The 22670-nt window shown below is 40.3% G+C and overlaps 1 protein-coding gene across 4 annotated transcripts in view; it reads left to right on the forward strand.

Annotated features, from left to right (window-relative positions):
* Positions 1 to 3352: 3352 nt before the first annotated feature.
* The window catches only part of rtkna (rhotekin a), a 60121-nt gene continuing 40803 nt past the window's right edge, over positions 3353 to 22670 (forward strand). Inside the window, exon 1 of one of the 4 annotated variants that reach the window (XM_061728966.1) lies at positions 3353 to 3692. In XM_061728966.1, the coding sequence (XP_061584950.1) occupies positions 3582 to 3692 (111 nt within the window). In that variant the 5' untranslated portion in view covers positions 3353 to 3581. Of the gene's footprint in view, positions 3693 to 20009; positions 20582 to 22670 lie in introns of those variants that run through there. The other 3 variants (XM_061728962.1, XM_061728961.1, XM_061728963.1) reach the window with 3 other exon arrangements.

The raw sequence follows: 22670 nt of genomic DNA on the forward strand, positions 1-22670 counted from the left end.
TTGCAGAACCGCTATTGCAGTAATTGCAGATGGTTAGAAAATTACAGTGTACAATGGCTCAAACATACACAGATCCTAACATAGACATTTTATTGGTTTACAGGTAAAATATAGCAGAGTAATGCTGTTTGTATCTTTGCATACATTTTGGATAATCTCTCTCACTCCCCTTTTTTTTCTTTTTTTTTCTTTTTTAGCAGTTGTGGGTGAAACACTTCATCAGGGTTGAGGGAACTCAAGTGTGTTATGGGAAAAAATGGAAATCGGAGGGGAAAGAAGCCCTTTCGCCATCAAACACTTGCAGTTTCAAAACAACATTTCCCAGGGTATCACAGAAAAGAGTTTCAAAGGAAACAGCTTTATAAGATGTATTAAGTATCACGATGTGCACTTATGAGATTCTGCTCATTACTCTGAGGGTTGTGTTGGATGTGAGTCACAGTTCGTGCATGGTTGGTCCTCTCTTTCTAGGCTTTACTGACTAGTGTTGCAATATCACCTTTCTCTACATAAGCCAACCTCTAGTTCTTTTAGTGGATTGACCTCTCTGCCAGTGGGAATGATCCATGGTCGTTGTCTGACCTTTCAGAATTCCAGTCACAGCAGGGTCCGAAGTGTTCTGGTGCCACTAGAAGTTATAATTCACATTCCTGCTAAATCTTGACTCCCTGATGCACTTGCTCAGAGATAAAATGATATACAGTGAGAGCAGAGCCATGCGCCTTAAAAAAACCCTTAAACAGGTTGCATTTTTGGCCTGAGAGGAACACAAATAATTATAAAGCTGAAAAAGACTTATGTTTGATCATTATTGAATCCCTAATAATGAATAAATACAACCCTGTTTACTAAACAAGTTAAGACAGCATGCTAAATATAAATATAAACAGAATATAATGTTTTTCAATATAAAAACAGTTAATATATTATTTTAAACCTGAAACATTTTTCACAAACCAGAGGCATACCTGGACTTCAGACGGACAGTTCTGGCACCTGAACGCTTATTCTGTCCCTCGCTGAGTCTCCTACGCCTCTACACACATCACACTGCCCCTTTCATCCTCATCTCCCCTCTGATTGTACTGACTGTAATACATTTCCCACTGTTACATTCAGGACTGCCACAGGAGCTTACTGCTGCTTATCTTGTACTGTTTTCATGATCCATTTCACTATTACTTTTATAGAAATCACGATACTCAATCATTGCATCATTTTTATATAACCTACCAATACTCTGTTGTATGTTATTTCTAACCCAGCATCACTTCCATACTATATTCCTGTACATATCATGGTGTATACACCACTGTATACATCAACTGTATATGCATACCCATCTGTGCATTATGTCCATAGTTACCAACCTCACTATGTATATCTCAGTCATAAATACCCATCGGCACAAACATATCTATTGTGACCTTATAATGTACATACATCCATTTTTAGATTCCACGACTGTACATCCTGTAGATATTATATCCACTTACTCCACTTGTGGTTGGATGCTAACTGCATTTTGTTGTCTTGTCCTTTCTATATGTGTAATGACAATTAAGTTGAATCTAATCTAATCTAATATGATAAAGTCTAAGCTAATTTTATAGTGGAGACATGCTGTAGTAATTGTGCAGAATGTAATTCTAACATTGTATTTCTGAAATAAGCAAGGCCATCCATGGAAAAAGAAAAATGGATGGAAAAAATATTTCAAATTGAACCAAACTGCCCTGATTTAAGCCTTAAAAACCTTTAACAATGATTCTCTGGGTTGTTTGATCTGTTTATATTATGAACATTATTAATTATTTATAATTCGACATTGAGAAACATTGTTCTTAAACTTTTCAACTTGCCCATGCAGACTTTTGAAGAGTGAGGAATCCTTTCCCATCCCAGCCAACATTTGCATTTGAGATCTAAATGGGCTGAAAATGGGACCCATCATGGGTTCTGTGTTGGCCCCATGTGAATTGCTCACCGTGGTCTTATCTGGCTTCTACTTGGGCCAACCACATAAGCTAACCCAAACAGGAAATTCACAAAGCGCTAAAATGGAGACCTTAAAAAATGTCCTGACTATTTATATATACCTACATATCTATAAATACTGCAGTATACACTGTATTTTGACACCACATACAAATGTTGGCTTGGGTCTTTCATTCTATTCAATAGTATGGAGATATTTTGTACATGAATGCTTCTGCTAAATGTCTTCACATGATCAATACTGCATATTCTGCTTCCCTGAGGTTCATTACAAATTGTAAACCATTGACACATCACTGTGAGTTCTACTCTCAGGTCGGATGGTCTTCTCTGGCCACCCGAAGGCTCAGTCATTGTTATACTTTTATATATAAGGCAATGCTTAATGTGCTGCCTTTACATCTGCTCCTTGATTGTACAGAGAAGTCCGTTCTTACTTGTTCCGTTCACAAGACTACCTGTTGCTTTCTGTTCCTTTTGTTCGTACTGAATTGGGTAAAAGAGCCTTTGTTTATTCTGCTCCTTCAGCCTGGAACACATTACAAAATGACTGGAGGCTAACAGGGTTAATTTCTTTGAGTACTTTTAAATCTAAATTGAAAATACTTGAGGCCGACTCCATTACATGTACCTGTTTTTTGTGATTTGCTTGCTTTTTTTAATTTAATTTTAATTGTATTTTATTCTGTTGGTGTTTTATCTGTCATTTGTAACTCTGTGTAACTATGTGTAATTGCTGCTGCCTATCTTGGCCAGGTCTCTCTTGGAAAAGAGGTTTTTAATCTCAATGGGATCTTCCTGGTTAAATAAAGGTTAAATAAAAAATAAAAAAATTCTGAAAGAGATCGATAATTTTTTGAAACTTTTTGCTTGCATCAAATTAAAAATAATAATTAATTTAGCAAAAAAAAAAAAAAAGTTAAGTCGTAAAAACACATAGACTGCATTACGTTGGATGCCAGGGATCAGATAAGAGCATTAAAACTTATAAATTATATTGAAGCCATTGGTGTCACGATCAAATGCTCACATGTGGTTTGTGTCTCAGTTTTTCTGCTGAACACTGAGGCCTACCTACCGAGACACAACATTGTAGTGAGATCTGTGCCAGTCATCACCGACAGATGTCTCCGCGCAGAGCGCAGCGCAAAGTAACGCGGAACCATAAATCAGCCTTTAAGTATAACGCACCGTACCATGCGCGTCGGCGCGTACTCTACAGCGTAAGCTCTGCGTCGATTTAACGCAGAACCATAATTCAGGCTAGTTCTCAGCAGCGCGCCACATGGGATGTACACGGTGTCAGTTGTAGCTGCGCGGGGCAGGGCAGTGTTGAAGGGGAATTAAAATAGTCTCTGAGTGAGGAGGCTATGTTTTTTCTCTCTCATTGAAACTGCTGCCTCAGTTGCAGCTGACACATCTGAAGGAAACGGTGTTTCCTGTTGGGAGTCTCTCTGGAGAGGTTTTGTGCGCCACCTGGATCCGCGCTTGTCTTGGAACTTTCCTTCCACTTTTCCGCCCGGCCTAGGTCGACACTGACCTGGACTGTTCTGTCCGAGAAAGTTGTAGAAGAGCAAGAGACGATGTTTTGCCGAAATCAGACAACTAGAGCCACCGTCGCTCGGGGCTCTGCCCTGGAAATGGAGATACGGAGGGGGAAGTTCAGAAAGAGCCTTTTCCTGGACAAATCGCAGGTAAATCCACTAATATTCGCCACCTGTCAGAATGACTTCTCTTCTGAAACACACACAGGCGCTTTTCTCTTTGTTTCTGTGTCTGATCGCGCTCCCAAGACAAACTAACTTGTTTTTCACACTTCTAGATAAGTTGCGCTCTCGCTGCTTTTTTATTAGAACTGTTGTTGCGTCCTTGAATTAAACCTCTCTTGTTGCAAATCACTTTAAGCGACTCCATACAAACACATACAATAGACTTGAGACTGTTGTTGGTGTTATTTTCACTGCTTTAGTCTATATTAATATTCTCTCATGGTGGTATATAGTTTGGATGTTATAGTTATGGTATGATGGTTGTGTTTTTTAATATTCACAATCTTTTATCCAGATGTGTCATCTTCCCTTGGTGTTCACCTTGTTTGACTATATCCAAATATTACTTTTTCAATAACATTTTGAAATTGCACATGGTTTTCAAGCCGTTGGTTCACTTTAATTACTTTTTACTGCAAAACTGTTGGAAGTACTGGAAAAGATAAAGTCAGCATCCAGAAAAAGTTGAGAGCCAACTCAAAGTCAGCCTGTACTCCTGTCAGCTGTTTATCTCGTGTATGTTTCCCTCTTCCTCTCAGCAAAGCTCCCATGTCAGCATCTGCTTCATATTAGCCTCCGTTTGTCGGCACAGCAAAAGTGACTTCCAGTATAAACCCCTAATTATTTTTGCTCAAACTCCGCTTTAATCTTGTTTTAATGGAAGGTCCTCCATCTTCCAAAGTCTTTACTTCACTTTCCCCTCAATCACACACACTTGACCGAGGTTCCTCATCAGTTTGCTCATTACCCTTGATTTTGGAGTCCTGCTGTTTATATCTGCTCCTGTGTGTGTTTTTGTGGTAGCTGGATCTGTTTACATTTGTTGAGATAAAGAAATAAGCTCAAAGTTATGGTGTTTTGTGCACATGTGTGAAACTTTTGGGAAGTGGTTTTGTCTTGGCAGACAGTAGTAAGATACTGGAAAATGGAAGAGTAAAAGGGGTGCTCAATTGTAAGAGGATATTTAAGGAATGTTAATGTTTTAATACAGTAAGAGGAAAAGGCAAGGTATTGATTCAATCTCTCCTCTCTATCCCCTGTGCGTGTCTGTGTGCATGAACTGGCATTCACAGTGCCAGTTATTGTTGTCATGATGTTTATTATTCATGTCACAGAAAAACATGGATAAGCCCTGGGAGGTTCAAACACACTCCATCATATTGATCTGCTGCCAGAATCATCTGATTCGTGCCTGAACAGCCCTGAGCTCCCATCTGACACACAAGTCTGTACATGGCAGTAACACTGGAGGTGCACTAATGTGGTCAAGTTATGCAAGAAAAGATGATCTCATGTGTTTTTTCAAGTTTATTTTGAGTTGGTGTGAAGTAATCTTTTGAGAGGAGTGATCAACAGTGGTTCATTTTAGGAAAGTGTGGAAATGTATTCATCTTGCAGAGATTGTACGCAATACATTTTCTGGCAGCAAGTGTCTTTTTGAAATATTTTGTGTCTTTAAGGGATTTTATCAAAATACAAAACATGGAGATAAGAGTTAACAGTTTTAAGATTATGTAAACTCCTATTTCATTTTATAATCTTGCTTTACCTATAAATTCCCATTATTTTCCCTTTTTTGCTTTCATGCGGCATGGTAAAGACTTCCCTTCCTTTCACGACAGTAACAATCATTGCTTCCTTAACTCAGTAATCTGTTTTCTGCTGGATCTCATACTAGATTAATTTGTGTCTCTCGTTGTTTCCAATGCTAATGATCCTCATTCAGAGAGTGGGACTTTCCTCTCAGTGCCACAGTGGAACCAGTGTGTGGCATATCAATGAGGGGATGTGAAAAGCATCCCCCCCCCCCCCCTTTTTTTTTAGCCATGCCAGGGAATATCAAGATTGTGTGTGTTTTTGCCAACAGTTTAGTCTCCTAAGAAGGTGGCTGTTTTAATGGTGATGTACACCTGGATTCTTGTATTAGACCACATTTACAACAGGTATTTATCAAAGATATGATTTTAGGTTTGACATCAATGGATGTTCGTTTTTTTCTTCTTCTTTTGAAAGTGACATTTGCAATATCTTTTAAATAATGAAAATGTTGCCTCTCATCATGACTGTGTCTGTTAACTTGTGCTTGGAAGCAGAAGGAAGTCAAGGCCAAATGTGTCTTGCTAAACGTCAGGGGGCTTACTTTTAAATGTGTCTCTTAATACAGAAATGTATTGGTAAAAAGATGAGAAAATTTAAGATAGTGCCAGTCATCTATTCTGAAATCTTACTGCCACAATAAGTTGCTGTTTCCTTGTGAATATGACTTTAATGTCTCTGCATTATCAAAAGGCTGGCAGTGCTATGCAGTCGAATGCTGAATCATTCTGCAGTGTTTGCATCCGAAATTGACAGGGTAATATGGTCAGAGGATGGAAGAAAGAGAGACCAAGCCGGGGATTACACTCTCATACAGTGTTTGCCCAGAAAGCGGCTCTGCAGTGCTCTTACCATCCCTTTTCCTGCTGGTCTCAGTGGGAGAACAGAACACATTTGCTTTCTGCATCCCTTTGCTCTGATCCACAAGGTCACTCGTCGTGAGTCCCTAAACTCTGCACAGTGTCTTCATCCCCAGCAGCTCTGCTGTTTCAGCTGAAACCACCCAGGCATGCAGTGGGATCTTGGGACTGTGCGGTTATTATTATGAAGGTTGGGATGGAATGTCATCTATTTCAATGTTCTGACGTTTTGTTATGGGGAACTCAAGGATGGTCCACACTCGTCTACACACCACTGTGGCTGCCACCAGCTATAAAGGGCCAGGAAGTGGTTAGGTATGTGACGACACACCCATCCACCCACACTCTTTCCTAGCCTCTGGGAGCGTATGGCAAGGTCTGGGAATCTGCCATGTCTTTTAAGTAAAGGCTTTCACAGCTTTGGGTTGCAGAGCGGTCGGCTTGGGTGGACTGCCCTTCTCCACCCTGTAGATCCACACACTCTCTCACCAGTAAATATCCAAACTGAGCATAGATGTGGCATGTATGTTGTTAGAGATGCACTGATCCAGTTTTTTCTTTTTTTTAAATGTCTCATCTGGTTTTATTTATGCCTCCTGATAAACAATACTGCTTTGGTTGTTGATTATTGTTTTCAAATGTAATATTTGCAAGTGAAATGTGAAAAATGTGGCTCTTTAAACAGTAAACCCATAAAAGTTCAAATTTCAATTGAGTTTTTAGAATGATTGGATGCTTTCTCAGCATCCAATCTGTGAATTTCAACAGAATCAGCACCTGATACTGATATTGGATCAGATCTGTCCCATCTCTGGTGTTGGTGTTTCCTTTGCACAGGATAAACTTGCTGTAAACTTGCTGACAACTATTTCTGTAAAAGTAGTGTAGTAATGTAAAAGTACAAATTAAATCAAATTATTTTCTCTTGTGTTCAGTTTAGGTTAAATTTCAGCAGGATCTTTCAAAACAGTGGCTACAGATTCAGTAAAAGACTGGAGTTTTTGTAATGCTGGTTGAAAAGTATGTGAAAATTATGTGGAAATAGCAGCTATGAAAATCTGCTGTGAATAGCTGTTTAACAATAACAGATCCAGTCCCCACATACTGTAACATTGCAAACACTCCAGAGAATTCACAATTTATTGTTAATAAAATGAATACAAGTCACATAGCCAGAGAAATCGCTGTGCACAGAAGTGTCTGGGACACACAGAAAGCCGGTAAAGAATGTTTTGTGATCCTCAGGTTCTCGATGCACCTTGAAGAGAGTAAAACATCACCTCAGTCTCACTATCAAGGCAGTGTTGTGTACCAAGAAAACAATGGGCCATCACTGCATTGTAGCCTTGAAGCAAACGCTATTCTGAGGCATGAGATGCCAAGAAAAGAGGCTCATAGGCCTGAGGGTCTCAGAGAATGGATGCACCCTACTTTATTGATTTCTTCAACAACTGCAGTGCCAAGACTGGCTTGCAGAGTTGTGTGTGTGTGTGTGTGTGTGTGTGTGTGTGTGTGTGTGTGTGTGTGTGTGTGTGTGTGTGTGCACTTGCAAGCGTGCGTGTGTGCACCCTGAGGGCTTTCTGGCATTTTGAACACTGCAGGGGTTCAGGAAAGATACCGGGGAAATCTCACCCCTTCTAAGACCCGTATTCTCAAACAAAGCCGGGCCACTGGAGCTTTCTGCTTGGAAGCTTTTTTGGTATGCTCAGGGATATTTAAACTAGCAAATATTTAACTTTTATATTAAACAGCCTTTGCATATATATCACCATGAAGCACTTTTCCCAGACAGTCTCCGGATGAAAAATGGTGTACTACTTCTCCAAGTGGAGATTAAAACTCACCAACGTCCTGTTATTTGTCCCTGGGTAACGCTTGCACGGCTTGCTCAGTGAGTTTTGTTGTGAAGAAAACAAAGCTTTGTGGTTTAAATATTGTTTTTAATACATTTAACTAATTTACTACTGAATTAAACATATCCTTTGTAGAGCAAAGCAAGGCTATGGTGGAGTTATGTAGGAGAAGAAGATCTGGTGTTGGCCAATGTAATTCGTTTATGTAACATTTTTATTGTTACATTTCACCGACAATCTCTTTCAGTGTAAAATGATCCTTTTTCCACTGTGAGCTATTTGAAGAAACAGCTGACCGTCACATTGTACCGTAGATGTGTAAACTGTTAAAGGCCCTGAATGTGTCTGTTTTTATACAATAAACCCAGAAAACAGTAAAGCTACTGTACTAAGGAGTTGAAATAGCCATTTAAATTTGTGAGAAAGACCAAAATGGGCTCAAGATTGTAAACTAAACTGAAAGTTTTAACTGTAACAACATTTCTATTCTACTGTTTCCAGGCCTTTAAACGGAAACACACTGCCTTTGTGTTAGAGAGTGTTTTGTAGCGTGGTTAGTGTCGCTATAAAGCAACTGGTGTCTTGGGTGTAGTTTAACAGCTGTGGGTCCACATATCCGTTGTCTTATGAATTACAGCGCTTCCCCCTGGACAAGGCGTGAACATAGATGGCAGACGTGTACACACACAGGAAATGAGTCGCACCCGCTGTCACTATGCAGTCCACGCATGTCTGCATCTCCACGTACATCAGCACATTCACGGCCCGCCTCTCTCCACAACCGGGCAGTTGTCATGAATAAAAAGCTGATGTTTTGTACTTGTCGTCATTCATGAACGCCTCTGATTCACACACACTTACACGATTGCACGCATACACACAACTTCAGACAGTGACTAAGCAGCAGTGTCTCCTTGAGCAGGGTCCGGTCAGTGCATATTGTCAGACAGAGATGGGCTTTGTTTGCTCAGCATATGCTGTTCTATGCGAGCTATCGCTGCCAGGGAGTCGGTTAGCAGAAAGCGGAGAGATGCATGGAGGAGGCTTAATCACTGCATGTGTTCACACACACACCCAGATGTGGAACCTTCCTCGTGCATCGTCAAACCTACCTCATTAATCTACCGCCTCGGTTCGAGGTGTGGGACAGCGCTTCCCTCCGTGTCTCTGTAACACCGGGGGACGTATTACAAAGGAAAGATCAAGATTTGGCCAGTGATGCCATTTAAAGTCAGCTGTGACAATGAGGTGGAGTTGAAATGAAGACTGTAAAATTATGGGATTTCTTCTCTATCGTGTGAAAACACACACTGCATTAGCTGTAATCCTGCTTATCTGCCCCTGCGAGCCAAATCTTTCATCCTTAACACCTTCGCTGCTAAGAGAGACCACATTATGTGGGCCACTTGATGACTGTGACGCTCAAGTCCCCTGATGTAGCAGCAAAATGGGTCATTTTTTGTCACGTATTTCAGCACTAACCCACTTTCCTTATCCAGATTACACAGAGAAACCACTCCTGTTGTCTTTTCCCCCGGCACAGCCATATTGATGATTACTGTTTGTTTTGTTCCTTATTTTTGTTCATCGCTGTTTCCACCAGAGGCCCCAAGATTTGCTCGATCACACTGTAAAACAGAACTTGAACGGCTCACGCCAGAGGGATCTTCCTCCTGTGAGAACACGAGCCACACAGAACGTGTCTGTGTTAAACATCGACAGGAAGACACGCACAAACACACTCACACACATGCATATGCTCGGATTCCAATGTGTGGTGTCATTTACAGAGCAGGACAATCGCAGTCAACCCCTTTATTACAAAGGGGCCTCGAGACACAAGAAGCCTTTCACCTTTAGCAAGATCTCCTTTCCTCTAAATCTTACTGGAACTAAAGAGCTGAAATGGTTATAGCTAAGTTTAAGACTCAAAATAGACCAAAGTTTTCACCTCCTCTATGGAAATGAAAAATAGCCTGTAAGGCTTCATGGTGAAATTTCATGTTCTAAGTTTAGCCTGTAACCTCTCCGGGGAGTAGTCATTAACCTTCAAATCACACATTCAGTTTGGTGGAAGAATATGGGACGGGCTTATGTCAGACTGACGCACTACTCCTTTTCTTCTTTTCTTTCTTTGCAAGTTTCTTTTTTCCCCCATTTTTCTCTTGACAAAGAGGCTCTTTATCCTTTGCTCTATATGTCACATGACCACCTGTTCATTGTGAAATAGATGAAGTCAGGGCCACAGTTTCCTACAGACGTATCCAGAGTGGAGGAAATCAACGGTGAGCAATCTTTAAAGGTATATGTGTTCACACATGCCCATTTCGGCAGTGAATCGAGCTGTTGTTTTCATTTTGTGCAATCCTTCTGAGTTGCAGAGTAGCAAATTAACTTTAGGTGATGAAGTCACCTACACTTCCCACTTCCACAGAAATTTGCGTATTAACACATCAACTGTGTTTAGGTAAAAGGTGCAGGTATCATGTGCCTACTTGTTTCAAATGATTCAGTGCAGCATTGAGTCAGAACTGAAAACCAGACAAAATTCCACATGTTCCTGCATTTTCTGATCTGTGGATGACTAGATGTTACCAAAGGGAGGAAAGGTTAAAGCGGCCCAAATACCACTCGTATCTGTGTTTTTGATAGCAAGCAGGTGTCTGACTTTAAGAGAGCAGATGGGTCTCTTATGCATTCCCATTTTCCCTGCGTGCTGCATAGGGTACTATTCCCTGCCAGCATGGCCATGGTTTAATGTATTTACTGGTCCCAGTATGGCAGATGGTCGAATGTCAGGTCTTGTTTTATGATTATGTTGTTGTTGCTGCCTCAGCAGCAGTTTTCTCTGGTTTGTCGCTGGTTTTCCATTATTTCCCAGACCTTTAGAAAATGATCTCAGTCTATATGCTGACTATAACTTAACTTTGGATGCTTAAGCATTTATATGTATATAGATATAGTATAAAGGCATTAAAGTTATATCGTAAATATCTTTAGCAGGTATAAAGTGATGGTGAGGAACACTGGTAAACAATGTTAAACAATAGCAATCAGTGTGCTAAAAACTGAAAATGGCACAAGGTAACTGCTTCAAACTGGAAGATATAGGGAACTTCTTTTCAATAAAAATGTCTTAAAACTTATGAAAGTATTCTGTATAAAAAGTGCTCTATACAGTAGACTAACGACAGTTATGTAAGGCTTTTCAACATGTATCAGGACTACGATTTACCAAAGTCTTTACTAACTAATCTACTGGGTAATTCTATCAGTTGAGAGGTGTTGATGTGATTCTTTTCTGTGTAATTAATGTATTAAGCATTTACAATTTTAAAAAGGCGCTATTCAATCTTAATAAACAAGTTTGTTACTGTTTCATCTTTAATGGATTAAATCATGGGGTGATTATATACAAATTAAATCATTAGCTGCAGTTATGAAGACATGTTGCTGCTTATACAGAAACTAAGATGCATCGTTACATTATCAGATGGCAACAGTAGGTGTTTACTTTAAAAGTTCTTCATGAATAAATGATCTCTGAATGAATCCTCTCCTGGGAATTCCCCAAAACGCAACTTCCCAGACAGGAAGATAAAAGATAAAAAACAGAGACAGATTACAAGCATGATGTCATGTAAGCTCAAAGTTTTTAACCTGCTTCAAACATCAGGTTAGGAAAGCAAAACGCTCAAATGTTATAGAAAAAAATATCCAGCACTGACGGCAGCTAAACATCAAAAGAATTTCCTAGTACTTTGACAGGAGTGTGTTTTTAAAAACCTGATTAATGTAACACAGTCGAGGGAATTACGGGGACTACCTGACACAAATCAACGTTTCCCTCCTTACCTTGTTGAACTCAACACTCCAGACCTCCCTCTTCACCCTTTGCTGGGAAGAAAATCTTAACAACAGAGATGTTATGATGTCTTGTCAGTTTGAGTTGTCGTTTCCTGAGTGTCCTCTCTGCAGCGGCTTGAATTTTCATATTGCTTTCGCAGATGTTTAGACTTGTGACTCTTATTTTAGTTTGCAGACACGTGTCTGTATACTGCAGAGTGCAGTCTTTTGGTACGAGCTCTAATAAAAAACGTGTTACAGGCTGCTAGAAATGAGTAATTGCCAATTAAAGTGTTTTTTGCTCCTTTTTTAAAGTCTGCTTATTAACTTCTCTCACTGTGTCTGAGAAACTCATCTTTATGTCTCTTTTTGAACTTGAAACGGCAATGACGTTTTCCACCCTTTTCAACTTCTCATTTCCAAGAATCTTCTGAATAGAGATGCAAGGTTATTTCTGGAGTTTTAAGACATTTTGGCGAGAGTCATTTGTAGATAAACCACAACAAACTTAAAGTAGCATCAGCAAACCAAAACAGACATACTTTTAGTATAATCAAATTTCACTTTGAAATTCCTTTAATATTTCTCGTGGCCTTATGCATCATGCTCCTTTTAATCTCAATTAACAAATATAAAGGACAGCATTTTTTCAGCTACTCCCTTTGAAACAGCTACAAGAAAACAGATTGCATGTATTTGAAAAAAATAAACGAAAACAAAACTTTATTTGAGTAGATTTTGTTTTGGTTGACACTGAAATCGTGATTATTTGAAATGATAATCCACTGTCTTCTAAAGCCGGTTCCAGTTATCTCACGGAGATAAAGAATGTTAAATAAACACATTTCAGGGCGACATAGCAAATCCTCATAGATCTGTTAACATTATGCATTAAACATATTTGGCTGCAAGCACCAGCGTGACCTTGATATCACTTAAATAAATAACTATGTTAAACACAAAAAGGAGAAGGAATCACTGGCCTATGGCCAGGTGGAGTCTGTAGCTGCAAGTGCACATGTCATTCAGATCAAGACAAAACATGTGGCAAAATAATTACACTGATTTGTGGTCACTGGAAGTTGAACTTGAAATCATGATTAAAATTCAATGAATCCCTACAACACACATTTTTTTACTGTTATTGCTCAAATTGTGGTTAATCCTGCTGTTGCCACTTCTGTGCTGCAGAGGGCGCCATCGCTCCATTTCATCAGCAGCCAAGAGACACCCCTCTTTCTGTTCTTGCTTTCTTTCTTTGATCTTCACTTTATATTCACTTTATATAGTCAAGTATGGTCATCTTAAAATGTAATTTTCAGTTTCAAATTTGAGATGAATTATCCTCCTGCATGTACCTTTTTAAATCCACACGCATCTTCTCTGATATTGCTCAGCCTGCGCCCCTGAGGGCAGAAATCAATGGAGATGAATGATCTAACAAGAAAGTTTATCTTTCACTGAGGCGTCTGCTCCCTCAGAGTGATGTCTTACTGCAGCCTCCTGTGAACGGCTGAGGCAGCGTTCCTGGGAGTCACCAGTGATTCTGGGAAGCAGCCAAAGTGCAAGAACTCTCTCGAAAGGTGTGTGTGTGTGTCTGTTGCCTGTTTAAGTGCTTGGGCCTGTTTTTCCTTCACAGCTAACAGCTCAAGGAGTAATGTCGATGTCGTCCCTGCACAGTTGCTCCAGGCAGTGATGTGGCCATCTACTGCCCACAGATCGTGACGCTCATCCTTTTCTTTCGGTACAGGATTTCCAATGAAGGGAAAGGGCCCCCGTGTGATTTGCGGGTCCATGTGGGACCCTTCATCTCCCGAATGCCCAAGCTTTGATGAGGAACTGCATACATCAAAGCCTCTCCTTTACCTAACTTTAAAGTAGACTCTAGATCATACAGGCCGACTTGTTATCGCACTGAAATTGATACATGTAATAACAATGCAGACTACTGAAGAGAATTACAGCGTCGTTACATTGTCTTGGTGTCTGAGTTATGACTTTGTGGCTGTCTGAGTACCGGTAGGTTTTTCATGCTATAAAGCTGAAAACTGACCTCTGGGGGAATTTCACAGCTCTTCACAGACTGATGTCATCAAGCTGAACAGATGTAACCCAGTGCCTGGCGTAGTGCAGCCGTGTAATCAGTGTCTTGTGATATTCACTTTGAATGAGTCATGTTTTTTTTTTTTTTTTCTTTCTTGTAGATCACCTTAAAACTGTGTCTTCAGTCTGTGTGACTACTTACATCTGTAATTGTTGCAAAACAATCCACTTTTGTGATGTTTTTCTGTTGTGGTCTGGTAGGTCTTTCTCTCTTGACCTTTTCAAGTGATTTGTTAGAAAGTGTAAAAGTACACAGACAGCTCTGCAGTAATCCTGATGCCTGTGAGAAACAACAGGGACCTCTGCTTGGTAGGCTGTAATCTGCAAACCTTGATCAGCTGTACTTTTCTCATTTTGTTTGTGTGTTTATCTGTGTGTGTGTGTGACTGTGTCTATTTATGTCTAGATTGTGTATTTGTAAATGTAAATATATCTTTGTGTGTGTGTGTGTGTGTGTCTGCGTGCATGCATACTTTAAGTGAGTGGGAACTGTGGTCAGCTTCAGATTTCAGATTAGGTTTAGATGACAGTCAGGGTTTTCTGTTATGTTTTTGGGCCTGGCTGCCTGGGGCCGTGAGTGTTTCCTTGTTCTGTTGCCACACACTGTGCGGTAGGCTAAAGACAGCTTAACTTTGAGCATACAAGGTTACAATAAGAAAATAAGAGTGCCAATTAGGACTCATTAGAAGTCAAACATGTAATTTGCATGGCAGTAATCAGCCTGTTTATTCTCATTATTGATGGTTCCCTTTTGCAATAAATATTAGATTCAAAGTAAATTGTGGTTTATAATAGGTGCAAAATATTACCAAATCAATATTTTGTTGTTTTGCGTATCATTCCTGTAGATCAGTGCTCCCCAGCTTCAGTCCTGCCAAGTCCACTGCTTTGCATGTTTCAGAAGGTTCCTGCTAATATACTCCTGATTAAAATGTATGGGTCATTAACAGACTTCTGTAGACCTTAATGACAAGCTGATGGCGATGCCTTTATTTGAATCAGGTGTCTTGGATCAAGGAAAAATCTCAAATATGCAGGTCAGTTGCAATTGAGGATCAGAATACGGGAATGTAGCTGTGAATAACACAAAGTTGATCAAATACCAATCAAATCAAATTTTATTTATATAGCAATTTTCATACAATATTAACGCAAAGTGCTTTACATAATAAAATCAACATGATGACTTGTTGCAGCAAATCTTATAATTGGTGCAGGACCCGGCATTCTAATCTTCATGTTGATGTTTGTATGAAGATAGTGTATTACGAACCTCAGTGATCATGCCTCGTATAATTTGCACTTGATGAAATAAAAGGATAAACATACTGGAGCTGTCCCCTGCAGGTAAAATCAACAACAGAAACACCCATTTAACAAGTTTTAGTGTTACAAAAACTCTTTAATACCGACTCCCAATACTCGCTGTTTATGGATCATATAAATAATGACACAGAAGAATGTGTTTAAAACTACTATAATTGCTTTCTTCTATAAATAGCCCAAAAAAGGGGTTAAGGAGCGGCTATTAATCAGCAGATCTTCCACGACAAATCACTGAAACACTATTCATGAGCTTCTAGGGATTTGTAACTTAAACTTGTGTAGAGTGTGTCCCCTCAGTCCCGAAAAATTTACATTTTGTGGGTATCTGAGTAGACATAATGCAAGGATCAATCATACAGTCTAGCATTTGGATCTATGTCATTTACACTGTATCTTACATCATAATGCAGCATCTACCAGTAGGGTCAATTTCTCTCTCTTTTCCTGTCTCTCTCCCCCACCAGAACTAACCAGGCAACAGCGCTTCCAGCCACAAATAAGAGAGGCTTCCTCAAATGCTGGCGCTCTTGTCCAAACACGCAACTGGTTATGATTATATTTTATAAATGCAAATTCTTTCAGCCTTTTCTCTTTTTTATGGGTCATCACAGCAGATCACTGTGTTCCAGTTATGGAGTTAGCATATGTTGATGCCCTTCCTCACACAACTTTCCCCCTTTATCGGGGCTGGGACCAGCACTGTGCAATGTGGGATTCAGGGTCCTGTCCAAGGATACTTTGAGACATTATAGGGCTGGGGATTGAGCCATAGACATTCGGGTTGTAGTGCCACCCAACCTTCCCCTTCACTCCATTATTATGATACTGTATTTAATGAACCCTAGTATTCTCTATTGGGAGTGGCGACTTGTCCAGGGTGTACAGGTGCCTTTCACCTGAGGACAGCTGGGATAAGCTCCAGCCGACCCCTGTGACTCTGCATCGGATTAAGTGCATCTAGAAAAATGGAAATGGAATGGATGAGTAATATTCCCTATTGCCCATAACAACTGATTCACTAAGTTACTGCATTTAAATTAGGATTTGCTATTATTTTTCATTGTTATTTAAATGGAGGAAGAAGTTCTTATCATGCAGGTTTTGATAAGCCTGCATGATCAGATTCTCATTTACAGTCTTATTATATATCTATTTGCAAGGCAGCTATACATCTTTGCTTGAAATGTGCAAGACTCAAGATTAGATGGGCATTTGGGAGGTTTGTTTCATAATAATCTTAAGTAGAAGAACAGTGGAAGAATCATTTCCAGTGGTTCAGGATTAGTGTGTTGTTTGTTTTTCAGTGGAAGAGAATAACTTCTTTTGGTAAACTTAGTAAAATTGCACACCTAATTTTAGTTTTAGGTTAAATATTTTGGCCTAAAATATAAATATGGCCTAAAAGCCTTGAGGTCTTCAGAATCTTGACCACAAAGTTCTGCTGATAAGGTGCTAGTTTATTCTTTTTGTTGTTGTTGTTGTTGTTGTTTTCTTGTTTCTTGCTTTCATGTAGAAATATAAATTCCTCGGAAATTATCATCAAATTCATCACAAAATTAACTTAATCTTTTAACCTTACAAATGACCTTTCTTTTCTTTTCTTTTTCTCTGTTGCAACTGCCATGTAAGCACCTTCCTGCTCTGTTCCTTCATGGGGCACCAGTGTTTGCTAATCTTCACCTCTAACTTGCCTATGTTTCCTCCAGCTGATTATGTGCATGGAGGGGAGGTTTTCCATATTCCTCCACACATCCGTTTAGAAACGACAAAGCTCCGGGCATTGTCTTAGAGGGGGTCCACCCCTCTCTGAGCTCAAGACGCCAGGTTCGCTCCTTTTTTGTGTGCACATGTTCCCTGTTTTGAAGCTGGTATGGGATCAACCGAATGTGCAGTGCTTTGGTTTCACAACCTTCTCACAGCTCCCAATTACCACATCTGGCTCTTCTACACTCACAAACCGCTGCTAATCCAGTCAGTGAATACTTGAGTTTCCCTGACCCCGGGTGGCTAGGGGCCAAAAAGTAATGCCACTGTTTCAGCTGGTTGTCTGCCAGCTAACAAGCCCCATCATTGAGATAATAGCTATTTTCTGTCTGTTTTTGTTTAGCCTCTAAGCTTTTGTCATGTTAGTTTTTGTGTTTTACTAAAGGAAGATTTACCTGCAGCACACCATGATTCATGGAGCTGCTGCTTATACTGTAATATAAAACGTAGATTAGCTGACTTTGAACTAATATACCATGCCCCGAAAGTGTTTTGTGGGTTGTTCATTCTTAAGAGGAAAACAAAATCCATGTCTTTCAAGGAGAAAGATGAAAACAACTGTTTGAAATGGATACTCCATTAAACTTTCAATAGAGCTTCACTGTAGAAGCGAAGCAAACTTGATTTCAAGTTAAACTTGTGTTACTTTTCCTCTTCAGCAGCTTCAGCAGTTGACTCGGTATGAATTTACACACTTTTCTTCACATAGTTGATGCTCGGTTTCCAATAAGAGTTTCAAAATATTTTTTGACCCTCAATCTGTACTTTCAAGTCAGTCATTGTTCTTTTCACCTCGGGAACAATCTCTGGTCTTCTCGGTTCTCGCGTTTGTTCATGTCTCCTCTGATCAGTACTGTGATTTAAACTCAGGGGGTGGGGTTGGGCTGTTCTTGGGGAAATGACCCAGCTTTCCACCTGCACCCCAACTGTGCTCATGTAGACTGAAAGGACTGGCATTGTCCTTTTGTTTCCTGTTCTTGGGGGTGGGGGGGTCATTTAGAGAGATGGAGAGTTGTGTGGACATGTGGGTGGAGATATCACAGCAAGATGAAGAGTTTGATCAAAAATGTGTCATCATGTTTAATTATTTTAAAGAGTGACATTCCTCTTCATGGTGACTCCTTGCAATGAGCCAGCAGAAGAATGCGTGGACTGTAATGACCCCTGGCTCAGTGGGCAATAACGTGACGCTGGTTTCCTGTCGAGGGGCTTGCAGTGTGATCTCAGCCACGCCACATGGAAGGATGCACACTTCTCTCAGAGCTTCACCGGGACTCGTTTGGGAGATGGCAAGGATGTGGATGTTCGGATAGACGTGCGCCCTCTTTTTTGGAGGAACTCCAGCAGGCTAAAGCCTGAATTATGGTTCTGCGTTAAATCTATGGCGTACCCTACGCCGTAGGCTCTGCGTTGGTGTAACGTGGAACCATAAATCAGCCTTAAGCCACTTTTCCCCAAACAGAAAAGAAACCATCAGCGGAGTTTAAGCTCAAGTCACTTGGAGTTAACTTTGAGACAGAGTGGGTTTGACGTTAAGAGGCTGAAGACTACGGGTGGGGGAGATTGTCCTTTTCTATTAGCATATAAGTAGATGGATATTTTATCCTTTTGAGAACTTTCTTTTTTCTTCCAAATATGTGACGTTGGTGCACCTCGCGGGGAGTTCAAATGCTGGATACTGTAAAGACTTTTCACAAAGCACATAAGTACACATTTGAAAGGACAGTGTGTGTCCTATAAAAAAAATGCACGTCTCTTTTAATTTTCCAAATCACCGTGACCGTGTGACCTACCGAATCCTTTTCCTCTCTCAATATCTTCTCATGAATCTTTAATTCAAAGCAACATAAATGTCACAGCTTTTCTCGATTAAATGTGGCAAAGAAATGTGGGATTTAAGTGGGTGATACTTGACATTTCATGGTGGATTTCGAGTCTTAACCCATCTCAAAAGGAGCTCCAGCTGACACGTGTATAATTTAAGGCGTTATTTTTTTTTTAACAATATCTTTATTGTTTTTTCATTTACAAGCAGAATATTATAATAAAGGACATTTCACATCTAGTTCTGACATAACAGTTTTAACCCCCCCCCCCCCATCCCATCCCACATCCCTTCTCTCTTTACATATTTCTTGTTATACAATCCAAAGTTGGTACCTAATAACAGTACCAAATAACAACACAGTCCAGTGGTACCTCTAGGAAATTAAAAACATACATAACCTAAACAAAATAATCAAAAATTACCCTTTTCCTGTCATCCTCCAGATTCCTTCTTAGGTATCCTGCCCTGCATTGTCCTCCCGTAGAAGCGCCCCTATGTCTCCTTGAATAAATTGATCAAATGGTTTCCAGATTTCTTCATACATCCCAAGTTTATTTTTTAGTGTATAAGTTATTTTCTCCATTGACCTACATTGTGCCATTGCCTTGATCCACGCACCAATTGTAAGTGCATCCGTTTTCTTCCAATTGAGAGCGATGATGTTTTTTGCCTGCAATATAGCGAAATTAAGGCGTTATTAAGAAAAAGAAGAGAAAAAAAACAGCGAAGCTCCCCACCCTGTTGTGCCTTAGTGCTGGTGTGGTATTTGCAATTTATTTGTTTAAAAGGGTGTGGGCTCTGCTACAATAATATCTCTGTTTAGCCCCCTCGTTCTTCTTCTTTTTGATTTTTTTTAAGTTCATTATCAGTCCCAGAGGCGCGTCGTAGGGGTTAATTTAGCACCAAGTGGGGAGCGTCAAGGCTGATTTATAGTTCCGCGTTACACCAACGCAGAACGCTGCGTGTCGCCGCGTACCTTACGGCGTAGCTCTGCGTCGATTTAACGCAGCACCATAATTCAGGCTTCAGGCGCGCACAGTGGACTGGTTGTGCCTTTCGCTCCCGCAGAGGCGATGCCCTTTTGTGGAGAGGTCTTCTTGTCACAGAGGACAGTCGGCATTCACAATCGGGACACAAGGACACAAAGAGAAGAAGTGCATTTTTGAAAAGGCTCCATTCTTCCCCCGCTGCTCTCTGGGTGTTGACTGTGGGCGTTTGAGAGGATCTTTGTTGCCCGGAAAAAAAAAAAGTAGAGGGGAAGAATAAGCTCCGCGGACGAGTCGGGGGAGATTTTATGGAAAGGGTTACTACAGTGCAGTCGATGCTGTCATCTTCCACTCCACCTCACCCTCCTTTCTTGGAGTTACCAGTTTTGTTTTGGACGAGGAGAACTCTTGCGCACTGTTTTACGCACTGACTTTGGCCAGTGGTGCCTGCGCAGAGCTGTGAAAATGAACTTTCTGTCAGTGCTTGCTTCGAGGTAGCAGTTTGTACTCAGTTAACCTAAAGAAGAAATCATTTTTCGGTAAACCTGGCTGAAGGATGCCAACTGATAAATTCGCAAACATGGAGGAAAAACTGTGGATACTGGAGGACCTCAATATGATGTACATCCGTCAGATTGCCCTCAGTTTGCAGGTAAAAAGTGAGACAAAACCTTTGCCACTCACCCGTTTCTTAGAGGAATTTCCATGCTTTTGTCATATTTTTACATAATTGCAATGAAGGGGTGCTTGAGAACATGTTTATGGTTATTTTACTCTCTTTTGTTGAATGGCCCATGCCTGCGCTCACCGATAAGTGAAATCTATTTTCAGGCGTTTCCCCCTCAATCACAGTGTTTGTCTTTGTTAACTGCAGCTGTGTTTCTGGCATGTTCTAAAGTTTACTGAGGCAGCTCGAACAGTCGCTCTGTGTGAGAAACAAGTGGCGCTGACGCCGGTGTGGTCTCTCACAGATGGCAAAGCTCTCTCACTGACAGCAAACAGAAAACAACGCTGCATGCCATGCATGTATTTCCCTGGGTGTCTCTCCTTTCAACTCGTTCTCTCACACAGTCCGCAGCTGCACATATGGGGCTCATAATTCCCCATGAGATTTCTGCATGCATGATGTGTGTGAGAGGAGGGTAGGCTAATAATTGTGCTATACTCTAAGAAAGTTTGTTTGTTTTTGTTCAAATACATGCAGTCTCTTTTCCTGTCAATGTTTCAAAGGAAGTAGCTGAATAAACTGCATTTTTCTTTAATTGGTAACAGAGATTAAAGGAACATGATACATACGACCCTAGAAATATTACAAGAATTTCAAGTAAAATCCTACTTGTTAAAGACAAATAATTTAAAAAGAAAAAGCCCACCGAAGGTCTGTATGAAAGGGGTTATAACTTGTTGACCCTACTTTAAGTTTGGAGTGGTTTATCTACAAATTGCCAAGTCCCACTTGCCTAAATTACTTTAAGCTCCAGAAATACACTTGCAAAGCTTGATGTAGTAGTAGTAGTGGAAGATGTAGAACTGACAGATGGTTACTGCAAAAACAAACCTTTTCATGCATTTATTGTGGTGACATGAGCACATTCATAACTGTGAGATGACATACAGCATCAGGTTGTGTGAAGCCTCCAGTGTTCTCTCTCTGGGTTGTTGTGATCCCATAAATCCTGAAAATCTGGATGGGGGTGTAAAAAGTCAACTTTAATGGCGAGAAACTGACTGTCACGAGTTTTTCTTCCTTTTTATAAGCAACAACTCAGTCAAGCAGTAATTAGGTTAGAATGTCTTTTCACACTGCTTTCTTTGATGAAGGAACTTATTTACTGCTTGGACACAGACTGGAAAAAGATGCTCTGTTTGATAATCTAATCATGGATAAATCTGTTATGGAGGAATGTGGATGTTTCGGTCTGAATAACCTTTTGCATTTAGGTGTTTTGCTGTCTCAGCTTTAGTTCAATTTTTGCTTATTTAATTACACGTGTAGACATGTGTAATAACACAAAGAAATGTTGTGTGCCACATGGGAAAACTGTCCAGTTGCTTCATGCATTGGAGGGAGTTTAGAGGTGAGGGCCAGCTGCAGGGGCCCATTACTCTGCATTAACCAGTGAAAATTTCAGTTTGTTGGATATTTTCACTGCAGACACTCACTTGTTTGCTCACACACTCCTTCAGTCAGCCAACCTCTCTTTTTCACCTCCCTCCCCCCTTAGCCTGGGTGGGTTTATGACACAGGGATTCTTTGTATGTGGCAGAACTGCGTAGCCCACAACCTAACAGTAATTTCAGCTATGGATGTTTTTTTGCTGTAGGGTCCTCCATAAACCTGTTTGGGTAAACAAGACTTGGAGTTATTAAACCGTAAATCTTTTCTCTTCATCTTGTTTTTTCCCTGTAGCCACATGCAGTATATCTGCAAACCACTCCCCCCCTTTGCTCAGTAGCATGTATACATCATTGACAAATACAGAAGTAGTTTTGTTAACAAATGCGTCAGAACAGAAGATGAGATGATACAAGAAAAAATCACAAGATCATGCATATACAAAGTTCCAGCATTCCTAAGTCATATATAATTGCTGGTTCTGGACGGTAGAACATCCATTGTGTTATTATTTTCCAAGTTCAGTCAAGCAACATGTATGCTCTTCAGGTTTTAACACGTCTGTTGCTTCTTTTTCCTGCCTTTTGAGGCCCATAAGACACTGTCTCTGCTTTAGCTGTATACA

This window comes from Cololabis saira, chromosome 9, assembly GCF_033807715.1.
Source record: "Cololabis saira isolate AMF1-May2022 chromosome 9, fColSai1.1, whole genome shotgun sequence".
Classification (NCBI taxonomy): Eukaryota; Metazoa; Chordata; class Actinopteri; order Beloniformes; family Belonidae; genus Cololabis; species Cololabis saira.